The 22,848-nt window shown below is 39.1% G+C and overlaps 1 protein-coding gene across 1 annotated transcript in view; it reads left to right on the top strand.

Moving 5' to 3' along the window:
* Positions 1-17,635: 17,635 nt before the first annotated feature.
* LOC135527561 (chemokine-like protein TAFA-1) overlaps positions 17,636-22,848 on the top strand; it is a 28,211-nt gene continuing 22,998 nt past the window's right edge. The window contains exons 1-2 of the mRNA XM_064956055.1: positions 17,636-18,090; positions 19,757-19,907. Of these exons, the coding sequence (XP_064812127.1) occupies positions 19,760-19,907 (148 nt within the window). The 5' untranslated portion in view covers positions 17,636-18,090; positions 19,757-19,759. The remainder of the gene's footprint in view (positions 18,091-19,756; positions 19,908-22,848) is intronic.

Below are 22,848 nucleotides of genomic sequence, written 5' to 3'. Positions count from 1 at the left end.
AGTATCCAACATTTATAAAATCGAGTATGGATTAAATGCCAGGATGTTAAACCAACTTCGGGTCTTCATCAAGTACAATTCGATGCCCACTTTTCCACAATGCATTGAAAGAGGTGGGTTGCGAGTGATAGGCCCTAGTTCTCGTCAAGTAGCCAACAACAAATCTAGACTACTTAATTGGGAAGAGGCCCGAAACTTCTGCCGTGGTGTGTTGGCTAAGTCGTTTTTGTTCTCCTCAAAATGATCATGAGTTCTGCATCGTAGGCTACATCATTGAAAACTGTTTTTTAAACCCAAAGTGGATTTCTGTTTTCAGCTTCACCTGGAATGCTTTTCCAACAGGCTTGAAGTTCCCACATCTGTTGAGCACTTGTTGGCTGTTTTTCCTTCACTCTGTGGTCCAACCTATCCCAAAACATCTCAATTGGGTTGAGGTCAGGTGATTGTGGAGGCCAGGTCATCTGATGCAGCACTCAATCACTCTTCTTCTTGGTCAAATAGCCCTTACACTACCTGGAGGTGTGTTGGATCATTGTCCTGTTGAAAAACAAATGATAGTCCGACTAAGTGCAAACCAGATGGGATGGCGCATCGCTGCAGAATGCTATGGTAGCCATGCTGATTAAGTGTGCCTTGAATTCTAAATAAAATTTCCTGACAGTGTCACCAGCAAAGCACCCCCACACCATCATACCTCCTCCTCCATGCTTCACGGTGGGAACCACACATGCAGAGAACATCTATTCACCTACTTTGCGTCTCACAAAGACACGGTGATTGGAATCAGAAATTTCAAATTCAGACTCATCAGACGAAAGGACAGATTTCCACCTGTCTAATGTCCATTGCTCATGTTTCTTGGCCCAAGCAAATCTCTTCTTCTTATTGGTGTACTTTAGTAGTAGTTTCTTTACAGCCATTTGACCATGAAGGCCTGATTCACAGTCTCCTCTGAACTGTTGAGATGTTTCTTGAACTCTGTGAAGCATTTATTTGGGCTGCAATTTCTGAGGCTGGTAACTCTAATGAACTTATCCTCTGCAGCAGAGGTAACTCTGGGTCTTCCTTTCCTGTGGCGGTCCTCATGAGAGACAGTTCCATCATAGCGCTTCATGGTTTTTGCGACTGCACTTGAAGAAACTTTCAAAGTTCTTGAAGTGTCCTGTATTGACTGACCTTCATGTCTTAAACTTTTTAACAAGGCACACCTGTTAATTTAAATCCATTCCAGGTGACTGCCTCATGAAGCTGGTTGAGAGAATGCCAAGAGTGTGCAAAGTTGTCATCAAGGCAAAGGGTCAAATATATTTTGATTTGTTTAACACTTTTTTTGGTCAGTAATGACTCCATATGTGGTATTTCATAGGTTTAATGCCTTCGCTATTATTCTGCAATATAGAAAATAGTTTTAAAAAATAAAGAAAAACCCTTGAATGAGTAGGTGTGTCCAAACTTTTGACTGATACTGTATGTGAAATGGAAATGGAACCATATTATCTGTTTCTGTCTACAGTCCTTTTTAAATAGGATAGATGTGCTATGTGGTCTACTACAGTATAGGTCTAATGTGATAGTCTGCCTATATGCCTTCTCAAGCTGGTTATATCTCCAAACCTATTCTATTCAGAGTTTAGAGAAATTAATCAAATCGGAAATAAGCTATTATCAGTCTGGTTAATACAATGGATGTCTGTTGAATTTGGAAAAATCTACCCACACTCTGCCCAGCCCCAACTACTCAGCCAATCAGGAGCTGCTACTGCGTTGCGGCTGTGACATACTGCATATACTAAACAATACATGCTAAATAGTATGCAGCGATGAGTAGCCTAAATAGTATGCAGTTTAAGTGTGTGGGTATTCAGACATGACCAATGTGTAGTAGTCAACTATATTGAATAATAAGAGAAGCCTTAACTCCTGAGAATGGACCATATCCCTCAGATATATTTTATATACTTGAATTGGAAAGATTTGTGGGTAAAATATACAAAAACACTAAGTTTATACATTTATGGTGCTATTAATTTATAATGAATTCTTCACTAAGAACTAAAAATGAAAAATTGCAAACTAATTCACGTCCTTACTGCAGGCTTCAAGAATACTCTCATATAGGCAACCTGAAGCTCTCACCACTTACTTTTCCCAAATCCAAGGTGCAAAAATGTATTTCCTAATCACTCAACAATGTTAAACTTTCCTTTCCAGGTCGAGAGCTTAGTTTAGCATAATTTAAATGATTTTTGAGAAGACCCTATCTTTCCACTCCACTTAAAATCAATGAATTTCACACAAGCATTTGCAGTAGACTCAAGATGCCGTTTTGAAATGAGCAAAAGTTCCTATTACCAAAGACAGTATGCATAATCACCTCAGGGACTTCATGCCACAAACTACTTCTGAATACAAACCACACATCTCCCTTCATGACTACACTCAAAACAGCCGTAATTTATTGTAATGTATTCCTAACGTGGGTCAGTAGTAGGCTACAGAAATTATTTGGACTCTGAAAATGATCTTAACTAAGCCAATGAGCCATGAAAAGGGAATCCATTTAGTGTTTTTGTTTCTTCTTTGTTTTTGTCAATCTCTCTTATAAGGTTGTACAATATTGTGAAGGCATTCTTTCCAGGAAAAACACTCCTTCCTTCCTGAAATATGATGGAAATGCATCACTAACTTATAGGGCTGAGACGTTCAGATATACTGCATAATGACATAGGTAAAGTATACATGATAGTAAAGTAAAGTCAGTTGATGCAAACCAAACCAAAGAACAAATCAGGTAACTGAAAACATCAAAATGCACATTGTTTCAGGTAATAATTGCAGGCTTTGGCAAAACAACTCTTGCAAAGAACCCTATTACACAAAGCACTCTGTTCAGCTGTCTCAATAGGATGATTGCATCGGATTTGAAGGGTCCTCAGAGTAGAGGTCGGTGCAGAAGTGATTTATTAATCCCGCTCCCTTCCGCACCCGCAGTTTTTCATACCGCACCCGCCCACACCCGCTGGCTTTCTGTCCGGCTCCCACCCACTGCCGCAAGAACTGGTCCCGAACCCAACCGCAGGCCCGCAATGTGATTTTAGGGCTAAACGATGCAGCTCACTTGCCAGCCACGTGGGCAGTAATATTGCGCCCTATAGGCAATATAAATTAGACTATCGGTATTACTGGGGTATATTAGCTAATAGGCTACAGCTAGTTTTAAGAGAGCTGAGTTGAAGAGACATGGCATTTGTCTTGAGCTACTGCTACCATTTGTGAGTGTGAGGATTTTCAGATGGCTACACATATGGGTGATCAATATTTATTTCTTGGCAATGTAGTAACTATAGCCTAATCATATTTAGGAAGTACATTTCTTTGGGAATATAACTAATTTCCCCTTGGTTCTCCGCCCATGCATATTCAGCCTATGCTATAGTTATTCATTGAGACCACACATACACTCTAAAAAGAAAAGGTTCCTGGAGTATCCTTTAGGGTTTCATCAAATTGAACCGGTGGGGGAACCCCTATAAATTCTTCAAAGAACCCCTTTTAATGGATCCTAAAAGAACCTTTTGAATAACCTTTTGGGTTTAATTTTTGAACTACCACCTCCCCTATTATTAGAACTTTGAGGGTCTTAGAAGAACCCTTGTTGAACCCCACATTTTTTTGAGTGTATAAACCTACAAGACGCACTTGATCTCTCGAGCCTAATTAGGAGAGAAGGGGTAGGCTACTTCAAGCAGCGAATTCTGAGTGTGTGAACAATGCGACAAAGATGTGATTTTAATACAATAGTCAGGCCTACGCTAACGCATACAAAGCAGAAAGACGACCATCTCCAAATAATCTGAGGGACAACAAATATGTTTTCATCCCAAAGTTGTCTGATCTGACCGCACACTCACCAACGCATGCAACATGAAAAATGCAGAGGCCCAAATGCAGAGGCCCCGCATCCCTTCACTTCAGAGCGAGAAGCTTTGGTAGAACAGAGGGAACAGATTATCACACACACATGTGGGCGGGGCGGAGCCTCGTGTTGAGCAACCCTGAACAATGTGGGAGGAATATTAGCCATTTTATCCCACACCTTGGCCATCTACACTTGACGGTGAGTCAGAACACACTCTGCTTGAGCAAGGGTCTGTGTGTTGTATTTACCAACCACTGTCAGATATGGTCTGTCTACTTATTCATTTTACCCAGTACAGTATGTTGATTGAAAACACATTCTCATTTGCAACAATGACCTGGGTAGTGTTGCAGTAGTGCAAAATAATTATGAAGGTGAGAAGCACTTCCATTGCCCACTCATTCTCATTCTGACATAACAGAAAATAGTACACTGCCACAGGTAACAGCAGGAAATGTTGTTCATGGTCTGTCTAGTTGGGGCTATACTCATTCCAGTAAACCTGTGAGAGTGTTCATGCCACAGTGAGGGGAGTCTGAAGGCTATAGGAGAGAACTTAATCAGTGCAATTGCTGTAGGCTCAGTGGTTTTGAATGGGCATCCTGGCTCTTAACAATCTGACAATCTAATTAGCCCCTCATAATTGGCTAATTAAGAACAAATTGCCACCATGAATCCGTTTATAGCTCTACAATGTAACGGCATCCTTAGCCAATCAAACAAATGCTCCGTGGTCTAGTAGGGGCCTCCTCTTCATCTCTGGTTCTAGATCTGTGGTCAGAATTGGAAAGGGCTCCTCCATGTAGCCAAGTGGATGCAGCTGTTGCCTTGTCAAAGCATTTTGCACAGACTGATCACTGATGAAAGCTAGGATTATAATTTATAGTAGTCTTATAGGTGTTTGTCATTCAAATCCTATAAGGAGGAGGTGGCATATAAGGAATAAGCCTATTACTTGACTAAGCCCAGCTCAGAAGAAAATATTACTCGTCCCCAGTGTACGAGACAGTTATTACAATGGATACATATTCTCATTGGTCATCAGACTTATTCTGACGTTATGTCTCCAATTACAGTGCTCCTCTTTGTCAGTCATGTTAACCACCACATGAACTCAACACAGTGAATGTAGGACAGTGGTTTATGACAAAGCTGCAAAGCGTGCTGCTCCCTTTTGTCCGAGCGTAGGAGGCTGTAGTAGTAATTGTTGTGGAAAATTGGGTGTAATTCTTTTAAATATAATGTAACATAATGATCGAGAGCTCTAACAAATAGGTTCATTACAATAATATCATGGTGGGTTACAACTGAAAAGTAACCTTTAGTATAGCAGTTGAATGTCTTTTTCAAAAATAATTTTTACTTACAGCAAAAAATGTTCCATGCAATAAATTCAATTATTAACATTTGGACAAGATAGTCTGGGAATGTCTTAAAGAGAAGAGCAGAGACTCAAACGTGTCTCTCACAAGCCCTCTGCTGTTAGCTGCTATAGCAGTGATCTATAGCAATGAAGCACAATAGATGATAGGACCATAGACCTATAAATAATGCATGGGCAGCGAGAGAAATGACAGTCCCTTCGCCTGTAGCTCCTCTCTGGGAGCCAGCCATAAATTTGCAGGGTAATAATAATGATTCTTCACAGGGAAATAAAGGCCACCCCTTGCTCTCTGAAGTAATAAACCTGACTCACTCCTCCATTGGTGGAAGGAAAAATGGTCCCCCTCTCCTCCAACCTCACAGGAGTGATTCACCGTGGGTACTTCAACCCAGGCCAACTTGGCATGCAATCTTCTCTCTTTTTACAATGGAAAGAATACCATTTCAACTTTTATATTCACAATTTTCCGATAACACCTAGGAGGAGGATGTAAGGAAATTGAGTTCAGTAACCGACTCCCACTGCTTCAGTCTTTTGAACAAAAGCACGGTACAATAATGTTCATGGGGATGTTTTCATATACTTCCTGTTCCCCCAGTCCGTTTGGACTCACAACATGCTGTAGTAGAAAAGGTAGTATCCTTTTAAGGTGTTTTGAAAGTCTTTTTTGTCCCATCAGGAAAAATGTATACTGCTCTTTCAAGCAAACAAATAGCCTTATCTTTGTTTGCATACCGTATATCGTAAAACAATTAATCAAATGGCCACTCAGACTACATACATTGACCCCCCCCCCTTTTACACTGCTGCTACTCACCGTATACTATCTATGCATAGTCACCTTACACCTACCAACATGTACAAATTACCTCGACTAACCTGTACCGCCGCACTTTGACTCGGTGTGACGCTCAATGAGTGAATGGGTGTGGAGTCAGGCACAGAGAGCAAAGGATGCAGGAAAAACACGCTTTAATGTCCAAAATCAAAGGAACAAAATAGTATACCCAACACAGGCGTAACTATAAAAACAAAATAGTACCCTTAGGTAAAATACCAGGACAGCGAGAAAACAAAACACTAACACCTCTCACAAATACAGAAGAACAAGCCCGCACAAACAGAAGCGGGCAAAACAAACTTAAATAACCCCATCCTAACAAACAAACAATGAACAGGTGAAACCAATTAGACAAAACCAAACGAACACGGAACAAAGGATCGGTGGCAGCTGGTAGATCGGCGATGACGACCGCCGAGCGCCACCCGAACAAGAAGGGGTGCCACCTTCGGTAATATTCGTGACACGGTATCGGTACCCCCTGTATATAGCCTCATTATTGTTATTTTATTCTGTTACTTTTTATCATTTTTTAAAACTTTTGTTTATTTTGAAAATATTTTCTTAACTCCATTTCTTGAACTGTAAGGGCTCGTCAATGAGTATTTCACAGTAAGGTCTACACACCGGTTGTATTCGGGTGTAATTAACATTTGATTTGATTTATTGTGAAATCTATTCATTGTGTGTTTTTATGTTGTATTGGTCCATGTGTATTGTTCGGATAACAAAGCTTTATATTGAACATAACTGCACAGTACTGTACTCTACTGAACAGGCATTCAATCATTCCACAATGAGTTAGGCAATGGCTGCTCAATGCTGTGTTTAGACTTGAGAAACCATCCCTAAGATTGTTAAAGCGCAGTCCCATGAGTGGTTCTCAGTTCTCAGTCTACTGTATCACAGCATCTCAGGAGAATCACCCATCTGCTCCAAGTGCCTGGTCTCCAGTAAAACGATGTCAGCTGAACTCTTCCTTTTCTTCGCCTGTTGACCCCGCCTCCTGTCATCTCAGAACAGTATGATGTAACTACAAGTAAGATACTATCATCATCACTCAGTCAGAGTCTCCAGAGCCATCTGCTTCCTCCAGCCAGTAAACTAAATCCAGCTGCTTAAAAAGTCATATTCCCAAATAGACACTTACGTTTAGTGGGTGAGACTGCTTCTTAAAGAACACATGATCATTTCACGAGCTCAGACCAGACTGGCATAATTATCTCTGAAGAGCTGTGTTGAAAGACAGAGTGGAGACTATGGTGACAGGTATCAAAACAATGATGGCTGACAGGTGACAAAACAATTTAGATCTCCTTGGCCTAGTGAGCATTATCACTCAGGCAGCATTCCTATAGTGGTGACCAAATCACCCATGATTTCTCAGAATTCACCCACATGACAACTAAATAACATGCCATTTGATTTTACAGGCACATCACACTTTATTGTAGTAACATTCATCAGATTGAGCTGTGTAGAGCTGCAGAACACATTTAGCAAATCATGTTTGGAAAAACAAAAAATAACTGTTGTGTTGTTCACAAAAACAAACTCAACAGATACAGTGGCTTGCAAAAGTACTCACCCCACTTGGCATTTTTCCTATTTTGTTGCCTTACAACCTGGAATTCAAATGTGTTTGTTGGAGGTTTGATTTACACAACATGCCTACCACTTTGAAGTTGCAATTTTTTTGTGGGGGGTGAAACAAACAAGTAATAAGACAAAACAACAGAAAACTTGAGCGTGCATTACTATCCCCCGCAAAGCCAATACTTTGTAGAGACCCATTTTGCAGCAATTACAGCTGAAAGTCTCTTGGGGTATGTCTCTATAAGTCTGGCACATCTAGCCACTGGGATTTCTGCCCATTCTTCAAGGCAAAACTGCTCCAGCTCCTTCAAGTTGGATGGGTTTCGCTGGTGTACAGCAATCTTTAAGTCAATCCACAGATCCTCAATTGGATTGAGGTCTGGGCTTTGACGAGGCAATTCCAAGACATTTAAACCACTCAATTGTTGCTTTATCAGTATGCTTAGGGTCATTGTCCTGCTGGAAGGTGAACCTCCGTCCCAGTCTCAAATCTCTGGAAGACTGAAACAGGTTTCCCTAAAGAATTTCCCTGTATTTAGCGCCATCCATTATTCCTTCAATTCTGACCAGTTTCCCAGTCCCTGCTGATGAAAAACATCCCCACAGGATGGTGTTCTCGGGGTGATGAGTGATTTTGGATTTGCGCCAGACATAGCATTTTCCTTGATGGCCGTAAAGCTACATTTTAGTCTCATCTGACCAGAGTACCTTCTTCCATATGTTTGGGGAGTCTCCCACATGCCTTTTGGTGAACACCAAACGTGTTTGCTTATTTTTTTCTTTAAACAATGGCTTTTTTTATGGCCACTCTTCTGTAAAGCCCAGCTCTGTGGCGTGTACGGCTTAAAGTGGTCCTATGGACAGATACTCTGGTCCGTGAGTTTTGGTGGGCGGCCCTCTCTTGGCAGGTTTGTTATGGTGCCATGTTCTTTCCAGTTATTTTTTCATTTCATTTCACCAATTTGGACCAATTTGTCCATTACATGAAATCCAAATAAAAATCAATTTATTAAATGTATTAAATTTCAACAAAATAGGAAAAACGCCAAGGGGGGTGAATACTTTTGCAAGGCACTGTACTGCCAAAACGTCTGGATTATTTTCAGAATGTGTTGTATGCATGGTGCAAAGACCACCCTGCAGCATCTAATGTAGAAATCACATTTTATTCTCATTTTATTTGTCACACGCGCCGAATACAACAGGTGTAGGTAGACCCTTAGCCAACAATGTAGTTTTTAAAACTTTGGCAAAACATCTGAAGGGAAAATAGTAACACAATAAAATAACAATAACGAGGCTATATACAAGGTCCATGAATATTATTCAGCCTCGTCTCATGGCTGATGTAGTGACATGCATGTTGATGGTAGATTAATATGACATGATGTTGATGTCGCCCTCCAGATGCTAAACAGAATCTTTGAACACATTATGGCACATTATGGTTTCATTTGTGTCTGGCAGTCTCTAGAGACAAACACATTCATCAGGAAAGAGCTGACAAGTGCAATAATGTATTCAACCACAGTTTTGGGAACGTTTGACATGATGGAGCCATAATTAATTGAATGAGCCACGCAAGGCATTTGCATTGGCTGAGCCTCACATTTGGCATATCTTAAAAGTGAAAATTATATGTTTTCTCCAAAGTTTCCACAGGAGAAAAATATTAGACATAGTACAATACATTATGTATCCATTAGTAATCCACAGCTTGACTTGGTTCAATGCTGTATGTCAATATGACACGATTCGCTGTAATGAATCATTCAGTGGCAGCAGCGATGAATTTCTCTTTCCAAATGATTGATTTAAATCAAGTGGACAGGTTGACAGTTTTGAGAGATGAGTAAATTCAATGTCCTTGCCTAATAAAACATGTATTTAAGAGTACAAACACATTTAATAGAATAAAGAGACATCCGAGTTGACATCTGTTCTTCGTTCTTTTCACCTTGATTTGACAAGTGCTCAGTGACAATGGCAATGATAAAAGCAGCAAGAAAGTAATATACTGTATAATTGAATAGAGAGTTGTTATAGCAGATCTGGGGAGAAGTAGAGGCACTTACTGAGATGGAACGGTGAGGCCCCGAGCCAGAAGAAAAAGCATCTGCTCTCTCAGGAGACTGTCATCAGCAGCCCGGGATAAAATAATGAGTAGTTCTGTTAAAATGCATCTGTATGTCTTTTATTTTATGCCTCAGATTGCACTACTGTATTCACCCTTTTTCGAAATTGCATGTGCATGCATTGATGTTACTACTTAGCAGTAAAACCATAAAAGTGCGAGAAAAAAAATGGGGGGTAATTGTCCCACAATGAGCTCAAAAAGAAGGCTTATACAGAGAGGCTTTGTAGACTAGGGGCCTACTCGAAACCAAAAACCAGAGTACATTATGTAAACATCTTAACCTGCTGTGTCGCTGATTTGTTTCCAACTGATCTCACATCGAGAATAGTGGAGTTTGTACCTAGTAAGTTAATGAATAGTGGAGTTTGTACCTAGTAAGTTAATGAATAGTGAAGTTTGTACCTAGTAAGTTAAATGAATAGTGGAGTTTGTACCTAGTAAGTTAAATTAATAGTGGAGTTTGTACCTAGTAAGTTAAATTAATAGTGAAGTTTGTACCTAGTAAGTTAATGAATAGTGGAGTTTGTACCTAGTAAGTTAATGAATAGTGGAGTTTGTACCTAGTAAGTTAATGAATAGTGAAGTTTGTACCTAGTAAGTTAATGAATAGTGGAGTTTGTACCTAGTAAGTAAATGAATAGTGGAGTTTGTACCTAGTAAGTTAAAATGAATAGTGGAGTTTGTACCTAGTAACTTAATGAATAGTGAAGTTTGTACCTAGTAAGTTAATGAATAGTGAAGTTTGTACCTAGTAAGTTAATGAATAGTGGAGTTTGTACCTAGTAAGTTAAATTAATAGTGAAGTTTGTACCTAGTAAGTTAAAATGAATAGTGGAATTTGTACCTAGTAAGTTAATGAATAGTGGAATTTGTACCTAGTAAGTTAAATTAATAGTGAAGTTTGTACCTAGTAAGTTAAAATGAATAGTGGAATTTGTACCTAGTAAGTTAAAATGAATAGTGAAGTTTGTACCTAGTAAGTTAAAATGAATAGTGGAGTTTGTACCTAGTAAGTTAAAATGAATAGTGGAATTTGTACCTAGTAAGTTAATGAATAGTGGAATTTGTACCTAGTAAGTTAAATTAATAGTGAAGTTTGTACCTAGTAAGTTAAAATGAATAGTGGAATTTGTACCTAGTAAGTTAAAATGAATAGTGGAGTTTGTACCTAGTAAGTTAAATTAATAGTGAAGTTTGTACCTAGTAAGTTAAAATAAATAGTGAAGTTTGTACCTAGTAAGTTAAATTAATAGTGAAGTTTGTACCTAGTAAGTTAAAATGAATAGTGGAATTTGTACCTAGTAAGTTAAATGAATAGTAGAGTTTGTACCTAGTAAGTTAATGAATAGTGGAGTTTGTACCTAGTAAGTTAGTGAATAGTGGAGTTTGTATCTAGTAAGTTAATGAATAGTGAAGTTTGTACCTAGTAAGTTAAATTAATAGTGGAATTTGTACCTAGTAACTTAATGAATAGTGGAGTTTGTACCTAGTAAGTTAAAATGAATAGTGGAATTTGTACCTAGTAAGTTAATGAATAGTGGAATTTGTACCTAGTAAGTTAAATTAATAGTGAAGTTTGTACCTAGTAAGTTAAAATGAATAGTGGAATTTGTACCTAGTAAGTTAATGAATAGTGGAATTTGTACCTAGTAAGTTAAAATGAATAGTGGAGTTTGTACCTAGTAAGTTAAATTAATAGTGAAGTTTGTACCTAGTAAGTTAATGAATAGTGGAGTTTGTACCTAGTAAGTTAATGAATAGTGGAGTTTGTACCTAGTAAGTTAATGAATAGTGAAGTTTGTACCTAGTAAGTTAATGAATAGTGGAGTTTGTACCTAGTAAGTAAATGAATAGTGGAGTTTGTACCTAGTAAGTTAAAATGAATAGTGGAGTTTGTACCTAGTAACTTAATGAATAGTGAAGTTTGTACCTAGTAAGTTAATGAATAGTGAAGTTTGTACCTAGTAAGTTAATGAATAGTGGAGTTTGTACCTAGTAAGTTAAATTAATAGTGAAGTTTGTACCTAGTAAGTTAAAATGAATAGTGGAATTTGTACCTAGTAAGTTAATGAATAGTGGAATTTGTACCTAGTAAGTTAAATTAATAGTGAAGTTTGTACCTAGTAAGTTAAAATGAATAGTGGAATTTGTACCTAGTAAGTTAAAATGAATAGTGAAGTTTGTACCTAGTAAGTTAAAATGAATAGTGGAGTTTGTACCTAGTAAGTTAAAATGAATAGTGGAATTTGTACCTAGTAAGTTAATGAATAGTGGAATTTGTACCTAGTAAGTTAAATTAATAGTGAAGTTTGTACCTAGTAAGTTAAAATGAATAGTGGAATTTGTACCTAGTAAGTTAATGAATAGTGGAATTTGTACCTAGTAAGTTAAAATGAATAGTGGAGTTTGTACCTAGTAAGTTAAATTAATAGTGAAGTTTGTACCTAGTAAGTTAAAATAAATAGTGAAGTTTGTACCTAGTAAGTTAAATTAATAGTGAAGTTTGTACCTAGTAAGTTAAAATGAATAGTGGAATTTGTACCTAGTAAGTTAAATGAATAGTAGAGTTTGTACCTAGTAAGTTAATGAATAGTGGAGTTTGTACCTAGTAAGTTAGTGAATAGTGGAGTTTGTATCTAGTAAGTTAATGAATAGTGAAGTTTGTACCTAGTAAGTTAAATTAATAGTGGAATTTGTACCTAGTAACTTAATGAATAGTGGAGTTTGTACCTAGTAAGTTAAAATGAATAGTGGAATTTGTACCTAGTAAGTTAATGAATAGTGGAATTTGTACCTAGTAAGTTAAATTAATAGTGAAGTTTGTACCTAGTAAGTTAAAATGAATAGTGGAATTTGTACCTAGTAAGTTAATGAATAGTGGAATTTGTACCTAGTAAGTTAAAATGAATAGTGGAGTTTGTACCTAGTAAGTTAAATTAATAGTGAAGTTTGTACCTAGTAAGTTAAAATAAATAGTGAAGTTTGTACCTAGTAAGTTAAATTAATAGTGAAGTTTGTACCTAGTAAGTTAAAATGAATAGTGGAATTTGTACCTAGTAAGTTAAATGAATAGTAGAGTTTGTACCTAGTAAGTTAATGAATAGTGGAGTTTGTACCTAGTAAGTTAATGAATAGTGGAGTTTGTATCTAGTAAGTTAATGAATAGTGAAGTTTGTACCTAGTAAGTTAAATTAATAGTGGAATTTGTACCTAGTAACTTAATGAATAGTGGAGTTTGTACCTAGTAAGTTAATGAATAGTGAAGTTTGTACCTAGTAAGTTAATGAATAGTGAAGTTTGTACCTAGTAAGTTAATGAATAGTGTTTGCTGGGGGAAAGATTCCAACTGTTTCTCCTTCTCATCCATAACAAATATGAAACGGAAAACATCCTTAAAAATAATCTATTAAATGTATCAAATGGATCATGAGGTGTAAAACGTGGAGACACTCAATTTCCATTCTACTTGAGAAGTCAATCAATTGAAAAATACCAAGTTTCCTCAAATCAAAACATCAGTTATTCTAATAATGGTTTGATGAAATCCTACCCAACATATTAATGCACCACTATATAAGATTCAAGGCCTCGGCTTTCAGACTTTGAGACTAGGTCTCTCTTTGAAGATAATCTTATTTCTTACTTGGCTGAAGCCGCAAGGTGGCTCATGCAGATGGATCAGCCCCTAACTGTTTACCATTGACCTTTAAAGAAACAAGCCACAATTGCTGTGCTTAAAACAGAAGCACTCAATGAAAATGCTAATAGTTGGAAGTCGAAAGGAATCCCTCATCATCTCATGCTGTCTCTCCGGTGTGGTTTATTGACACTGGTGATTGATATGCCTCGTGAGAAAAGGCATTTGGACCATAAGGGGAAGGCATTTCTTCCTCTTTAAATAGTCTTGAGTGTTTCCTCAGCACGTCACTAAAATGGATTTTAAATTATACTCTTTATTAATGTCAGTTGAAGAAATGATCATTCGATTATGAACAACAGAGCCTGGTGGGGTGGCTGGCACATTCACAGCTGCAAACATGTCGTCAGTCTCTGTCTCTGTGTCAGTCTCTGTGTCCGTCTGTCTCTGTCATCTCCACATCAGTCTCTGTATCTGTCTCAGTCTCCATCTCACTCTCCGGAAAGAGAGAGAAATTAATGCCAATTCCTGTTACAAAGACAAAACACATACACACAGGTGGCAATGAGTAAATCACACAAACAAGACTGTCAAACCAAAAAAAGTTCACAGAGCCCTCAGGAGAGTGATGGCTGAAGATGCTAACTGCTTGGCTTCCCTTACTTAGGCAGTGTTTTGGCTTCAATGGAAGGGTTAAAAGAAGATATCCTTCTGAGCAACCTGCAGAGAGAGAGAGACATAAAAACACAATGGGGGTCTGCTGGCAAGCTGTGGCTATGTCCCTCCAACTGTGCCACTGGTGTAGAACCTCAGGCCGTTCTTTCATGCCACCGTGTTGATTAGAGACTGCCTTGCAGGTGTGTTGATAAGTAACGCTATACAGGCGTCTTCTGTGTCAAGTGACAAGGGGCTGGCTGTCCTTGGCCAGCATGGTTCTGTAGTGATTAGGTCTGTAGCTCTTCAGGCTGCTCAAATGTGGGTTCTTTATTGTGATGCCCATGAACAGAGCTGTCCATGGTGCTGAAATAGGTCCTCTTGATGGTGCTGTAGTGAGTAGAGCTGTCTATGTTGCTGAACGAGGGCCTCTCGATGGTGCTGTAGAATGCAGAATTGGCCATGGTGCTGAAACAGGAGCTGTTCAACTCCTCCTATGCCTATGCCCCTCACTGTGCTCACATGTAGTAGAAATACATTTAATATGAAGTATGACATCTTTGGAGTAGGTTTGACATGTTGTATTGTTCTGAATAACCAACAATATATAAAATAAAGTAACTAGGATTTGTAAAAAATATTTAAGTCGCACATTTTCCCTGAAGAAGGCACTGCGTTCTGAAACATTTGTTATGTTTACCCATTAAATTCTTGAGAGCATATATAGTTTTCAACTTTCTTTCTTTTTATACAGTTAACTCTCCATTAGTCAGCACCTCCTATATAGAAATGTTTTGGTGTGTGACAGCTAATGCGCTTTACTAGATAATTACACATTTTAACATGCTCCATGAAGTCCCTGTCTTAAAACAATGAGCCTTCAGGAGTAAATGTCACTGTCAGCAATATCATTTCCAAATGTCATGTGTGGTTTTTGGGACATCAAAACCTTTCAGAATTTGGTCAATCACGACAGCGGTAAACATTACTGTTGCTGAGGGGAGAAAAATATGAACTAGTTTGGGATACTGCATCTCACAATTGCATCACATGCACTGTTCACTTCAGACATACTGTATGTACATTAACACCACCATCTCTCTGTAACGGCATTCATTGGAAGAAGGTGAGGACCAAGGTGCAGCGTGGTACGTGTTCACATTATTTATTTGAAACTGAACACTAAATACAAAATAATAAAAGGAATAACCAAAATAGTTTTGACAGGCGATACAAACACTCAACATAAAACAACGACCCACAAAAACCCAGTGGGGAAAAAGCTACCTAAGTATGGTTCTCAATCAGAGACAACGATAGACAGCTGCCTCTGATTGAGAACCACACCCGGCCAAACAATAAAGAAATCCAAAACATAGAAAATGAACATAGAATGCCCACCCTAGTCACACCCTGGCCTAACCAAAATAGAGAAGAGAGGGTTTGAGATACATCTACAGTATATTATAAATAGTACAGTATTTATGATGCATTCAGCGCTGCGTATCAGACCAAAATTGCCCTGTTTTTGTTAAAACATTTATTCTCCTGTTTGGTCTTGAGGATAGCAACAACATGTGTTTCCATCCCTGAACTTCCTGTAATGAGAGAGACTGTGTCAGTGGACTGCTGAGTGCTGCAACACCTGCGACAGCACAGACATGTGAGGGGTCATTTACAGGGCCGAGAGACTCACATCCTCAACAATAACAACCTTCCTGTCTGAAGGAGAGTGTTCCTTTTCTACAACAACATACCTACTGTAATTGGTTTCTGCTTTCTAAGGATGATAGCTGTCAGAAACACTCATCCAGTGGCTGTACACAAAGCCTGTTAAAGACAGAGAGTAGTGGTCTGTAGGTCAGAGAAACAGATGGTACCACAGCAGGTTTCACTACGAATAACGAAAGGTTCTCTAGCATATTTATCACACGGAATCAGAACTTTTCTAAAATCTCAATTCAATGTTTATTGTTTCCAAAAATCAACTATTAATTCACAAGAATAAACATGGTCAACATAATAGGGTGTAGCAAGATGACTAGATGATGGGTGCCTGCAACGTAATAGCAAGCAGGCTGAAACTATCCTGTGATTGTACCCGCTACCTAGCTATATCATAAATATGGTCATAATAAAGAAAACTAACAGAGACCAAAGAATGTTCTACCCTGGCCACTGAGCATTCAGCGCTGCATAAGCTTGACGTGTGCTTTGTTGATGCCAGGACTTATTGGTTTTCAATGAGATCTTTGCATTGTTGCACTGCTTCCAACAGAGCTTTGAAGCATATCGTTCGCTCCTAACGCTGTCAAAGAAACATCTAATCAATGTTAAAGGCTGATACTTCATGCTGCAGATGGCTGACGGTGGGAATGAATGTCGAACTCTGTTTCTGTTCGAAGAGATTTAAGTTGTCTCTCAGTCTGTTTCCACTGTTATCCTCTCCTCCACACATCCTGTCTCCCCCATCCCCGTCAGAGTGTTGATTATTCCATAGCCTCGCAGCAGAGACAATCATTCAAAGCGGTTGTGCCATAACACCTGAGAGGAGTGTGTCACACTTTCTCTTCTTGCTCCAAGTTTTTATTCACTCATTCCCCTCCATGGGAATTAACCTCACCTTTCCAATCAAGCAACTCCAATAAATATGGAAGTTTTCTCACCGCTGTAAGAGCAGTCTGAGTTCAGGGCCGCAGGCGTGTTCTGTATACCAGCGATAAAGCCTGAGCACAATAGAGTGGAGGAGTGGAGCTGGCTTCAAGTCATGCCATGGGTATGGAGGAGGGAGGACAGCTTCTCTCAGCCTTTCCGTCTCCCACACATACTGATCAGGGCTGACTTACTCCCTGTAATGACACTTACCTCTCCCTTACTTCCTAAGGTAGCCATTAAACCTCCATCACATGACTGATGAACTCGACTTCGGTATTTGAATATCCCCCTCAGCAGTCCAGTCTATGAACAAAACCTTCTAGTAAATTACCCTTCAGCAGAAGGTTGGTTTCAACTCTCTTCTTCAAACGTCTTATTTCTAATAGGTGTCTATTTGGTGATGAATATGTATTATCTGCAGTTTCCATGTCATCAACAGACTCGAGTGTATCAAATGTACAGTAAAAGTAGTTAGACTGCATGCAATTGCATGTCAGATTACCATGAACCACAGGGTGTTATGTATATCTATAGTGAGGGGAGAAATGAAATGTTGACAAAAATCCATTAAACATTACTGGGGAAATCTGAGTGTCTGTAGGTTCTCAAGTGGGTTTTCTTATGTAAGACCACCTGTGCTGATTTGCAACTGTGAGAGGCTGATTATCATGGTTTGTTCATACAGTACCCTACAGTAGCATGCAGTTCCAGTTTGATAGTGGGGCAGTCTTGCTTTAAGAAATGTGATACAGTCTTTACACTCAGCCGGGCTGTAGAGGAACACTCATTACTTAGTGCTCGCTGAAGGGGACAGAGCAAGAGCGTGTGCTCAGAGGCTGCCTCTCAATGGGAGGAGGATGCAGATGGAGAAAGCGAGAGAGAGAGAGAGAGAGAGAAAGCGAGAACGCGAGAGGGGAGATTCTACAGCAGTAAATTAAGGATTGCTCCTTATGTGCCTGTAAACGCGAAAAGCCAAATCTATTCTGTGTCAGTGCCAGGGTCTCCTCAAGGGAAGCCAGTGATATTTCAAAGGTGGAAATGGCAAGGCTCTAAATCTGTTGTTTCTGACTGGCTCAGCTGTCAGCTTTCAGTCACTGTGCTCAACGCTGTTGGTTGTCCTCAGACGAAGTGAAGAAAAGGAAGGAAGAGTCGTGTGACGAGTCAAAGGAGTTTGGGAGTCTCAACCTAAATCAAGGACGGAGTTGGATGGGGATTCCACATCAGCCTCAAGATGGATGGATTTAAAACAACGTGTTAGAATACTTAGGTAAGAGACTTACTGTTTAAAGAAGAGAGAGAGAGACATGTTTACTGTATGGAGGGAAGTAGAAATACACATTCACCTAAGTGAATTCAAATGAATGAATGGAGACAGTTTTATAAAATCAGCATCACTTGTTTAACATGTTCACAAAGATTTAAGTGTGTTTGCACATATGTACCGCATTAAGCAAATTCCTTAGAGGTACGGTGCTCTGTTTCTATCACACACTTTATTTGTAGTAACATTGCTTTGTTTACTCAATATTTACTGTTTATTTTATGTTGTGGATTTAATTTTCCTCTCTTTTTCCAAGGATCATTTATACCAAATGTCAATGGCAAATAATTGCAGGTTACATAGAGCCTGTTCAAATACATAATGCATGAAGGATCAAATGTACTGACATTTTCTCAACCTTTTATGTTATTTACAGTACTTACATGAACACACATGAGTACATGAACACATTTAATAGAGAGCATCAAAAATAACTCATAGAAATGTAATATGGTTTGCTGACTTCGCCACTTTTTTTTTACAAAGGTAAGGTTCTCTAGATCACGGAGACTGTAATGTCTAAGATGAGCTGCTGGAAGAAATTACCTCACGGAAGTACCATTCTTGAAACCCAATCCTTTTAGCTAGAAGAAAAAACTCTGCTAAAATTTCACGCAGACACGGTAGACTGCATTCAGAGAAAAGGCTGTGCAAAATCGTTTGACACCTAATCTAAAACAAAATCTTAAAAGCTAATTTGCCTTTGACATGCTCCTTGAAAATGTATTATTTTGTAATTTGTTGAACAGAAACACTGCTTGCAGACAACCCTTCTAGTTTGTTGACAGAGGTAATTATTTTGTTTATAACTAAGAAAAAAAAGGCACTGAAATGGAATCTAATAAAAAATCGTATTACCCGACAAAGGCACCGGACCAAAAGCTATTTCGCTTTCACAAGCGTGACTAAAATTGGATAATTCTGTACTCTGTTCAATAGAATCACAATTTAATGCTATCACCTCTACGTTTGTTGATGTCAAGGTCTCTTGACAGAGGCAATTGTTTCAAATATTGAATCATTCTGAAACCAACCCTAACCTTAACCTGGGATCTGCATGTGCCTTATATAAACAGCTTTTGAGAGACATTACATGTCTTTGGATTCCCATTACAGTTCTGTCACTGTCACAGCCTTGTGATATCCAAAAGCCATCCATAGAAAAGAGTTGGCAGCTAACTGCCTGCGAGCCAGGAGAGAAATGTTGTCTTTTTTTATTTCAATTTTTGGTTTAAAGGCAGGCAAGAAGAGAGCAAGAGAGAGAGAGAGTCAGGAATTGAAGAGGGAGTCAGCCTGTCAGAGGAAAACTCAGCTGCATGGAAAACGTCCCCAGGGGCCATTCCACAATTGCTGCTGCGCTGTGGCTCAGGGACGAGATAGGGCAGGAATAAAAAAGATTACAAATGAGCAGTTGATAATCACGCTTAATGATACACTGCTTGTTATGGCGATTATGTGGAAGTTCAGCTGGGTCAGTGTACCAGGACATCTTTTTCTGTGTGTGTGTGTGTGCTTTCATGCGGTCATAAATGCCTTTGTGCTTGCGTGTGTGTGTCCCTGTGTGTGTGACATGATGACCTATGACATTGACTGTGCTCTCTCCCTTCTATAGCAGATGTGTCCTGTCATGTCCTGGCTGCTGTGCCTGGTCCTCTGGGTCAGTGGGAGGTCCATCCAGCTGTGCCAGGCCACCTTTTATGAGACCATACAGCTACAGCAGCACCATGTGACACGGCCTGGAAGGACCTCTATTCACGTGATTGGTGAGTTGGCTTCTCAACGACAACACCCTATTCGACTTCTGCTTTGTTCCTCCTTTCAGCTGTGTGAATGTAAGTCTGACCTTGTGAGTCAAATTTCATGAGGTTTATTGTCTTTATATAGCCTTTGTGTGGATATTTGCGGTACTCCACGTGTGTTTGATAAGATATTACAACAACAAAGATGTTACTTCAAACAACAAACAATTTATTTTACCTCGGACATCATAGGTCATCGTAGGGCTTCATAGGGCATCATAGGACATTATAGGTCATCATATGACTTCATAGGGCATCATATGGCATCTTATGACATCATAGGGCATCATATGACATCATAGGGCATCATTGGACATCATAGGACATCATAGGGCATCATTGGGCATCATAGGACATCCTAGGACATCATAGGGCAGCATAGTGCATTATAGGGCATCATAGGACATCATAGGACATCATAGGGCATCATAGGACATCGCACACGCGATAGAACAGCAGAGTATGTACTGCAATGTTTTTGACCACACTGCTGGATGCTTATTTCCTCAAAACAAAATCAATAACAAATGTGCATGGGGCTGCCAGTGGCGCTGTTTCACCTATCACAGATCTCAGGTTTAACTGGAAGGGGATAGGGAGGAGGGCTTGGGCAATATAACTATATTCTACACTGAACAAAAATAGAAACGCAACATGTAACAATTTCAAAGATTTGACTGATTTACAGAAATCATTCAATTGAAATTTGTGAACCAAATTTGAAATAAATATGTTTTTTTTGTGCATATAGAACATTTCTGTAATATTTTATTTCAGCTCATGAAAAATGGGACCAACACTTCCCATGTTGCTTTTATATTTTTGTTCAGTATATGTAGAATGGTGTGTGTTTATCTTCTTAGTAAATAGTCATGGAGAAAGATTGTCATATTTTTCTTACCGCTTTAGAAAAGGTTATGGTGCGTGTGGTGTCTGTGGGGCCTTAATTTGACAAAGGCATTCATTTCTAATAAGCTCGGACTAAACACCCATTAGCTAGCTAGCATGCACATTGCACTGTGTTGCGTTTGCCTTTTGTGCACAGATGTTTTGCTGCAAAAGTCCAAGCCCACCTGGCTAGATTGAGTGTTTAGTCATTTCGAGCGACAGTTTGCAGGATCTGACAGAACTATGACCCCCAGTAACTTCAATGCTGAGGTGTTGTTATTTACCAACAAACTATTCTCCTCCTTCTGGTTTGGATGATTACAATCTCTATGAAATTAGGCTGAATGGGAAGTGGACTACCGGTCATATGGTTCATATGATATAAAGAGAGAAGCATTCCCACGCTGTATAGTGAATCTTGTCAAGGCTTTCCACAGAGAACTGTGCCTGTGCTTTTAACTGGGGTGGCAGGTAGCCTAGTGTTAAAGAGCATTGGGGCAGTAACTGAAAGGTTGCTGGTTTGAATCCCCAAGCTGACTAAGTGAAACATATTTTGATGTGCCTTGAGCAAGGCACTTAACCCTAATTGCTCTGGATAAGACTGTCTGCTAAATGACATAAATGTAATTGAGCGTGCAGCTCCTCAGTGGCTGTTAAATTTGTAATGTCATAGTAGTGCTAAAGCATGTTAGCTGCTGCTGGTATTCAACATGCTGTCAATGTCAGGACAATTATTCATACTACAATATAAAATTCCATGTTCATGTCCTGATGCCTACTGAAGCAGCAATCAAGACTGGTTCCGAAGAAACGGTGCACCACTTCAATTGTTTTATACATCCTCCTACAGCATTTTTTTTATACTTAAAGTAAATGTTCAGTGTTCATTTAAAAAATGTATTGGGTCAATGTAATAAAGCACAACATGCTGTAGGCTACATGCTCATTAGGTTCTGTTCTTTTCCATGTCAAATATCCACTTTAGTGAGATTTATTTGGAGAAAGCTGAACGCCTGATTGGAGTTACTGCTCTTTCGTGAGTCTTTGTTGTTTAGATGTCTCTGCTCATAAGCTTTCCTGAAAAGATTGATTGTGCCGGCACTGAAAGCAGCTAATTAGTCTAGCTGCTTGAATCATAAAGCAATGACGGAGGAATAACACAACATGGATGTCATATTAGTAGCTCTAGTCCTTCAGAGTAAAAACTACACCGAGAGCCATTTAAAACAACACAAAAAGCCATTTAAGAGATGGCCTTGTACATAGATAAACAGATACACAGATGAGATGGGACTGGGATAGGACTGTAAATGCTGAGTGGTTCAGTTGCATGTCTGTCCCCCAAAAATGTCTAAACAATAATGAAGGAGACTCTGTTTGCTGAGCTTGAGAGCCCTAGCTACCAAATAATGACCTTATGAAATCTCCTCTGAGACGTCAGTGTTGCTGTTCTATGAGCTTTGTGATGGTACAGACCATAATTACATTCTCCCACTGAAGAATCAATCACTTGGGATGTTGGCACAATACCCTCTAACAAACACACGTTTCAGACAAGCATTTAAGAGAGATTACAAATTCAACCAAACGTGAATCCTGGTTAGTTGATATTGTACAAAGCATACAATCCTTATTTTTCTGGATCAGGGGAAAGTGTAAAAGCCTTGTCAATCCTGAATACCATAGTTTTCCTTATCCTCATTCCAGGATAAACAGGATGCCGGTGTTTTGAGAACAGAATGGGATGTCTGGATTGACTGTGACACCAGGGCATTTGTTCTGTGTTATGTGTTGTGTGGCTGTTGGATTGGTAGCAGTATTGGGGTTGACGGGTCATGAATTGGTGGCAGGAAGGCCATTGGCTGTAGACCGTTGGGCCAATCATTGAAGCCAGTGACATGCCATAAGTTCAAAGTGACTGGTGTTACCACAGGTAATTGAGATCACAAGTGGCTGTAGATCAGTTGTTTCCTTGCCAAAGGAATGTGTTGTGCTGTAGGGGTAAACAGGGCCTCTA

Source organism: Oncorhynchus masou, chromosome 33, assembly GCF_036934945.1.
Source record: "Oncorhynchus masou masou isolate Uvic2021 chromosome 33, UVic_Omas_1.1, whole genome shotgun sequence".
Classification (NCBI taxonomy): Eukaryota; Metazoa; Chordata; class Actinopteri; order Salmoniformes; family Salmonidae; genus Oncorhynchus; species Oncorhynchus masou.
The sequence above is the reverse complement of the archived record's forward strand: the minus strand, read 5'-3'. Positions and strand labels throughout refer to the sequence as shown.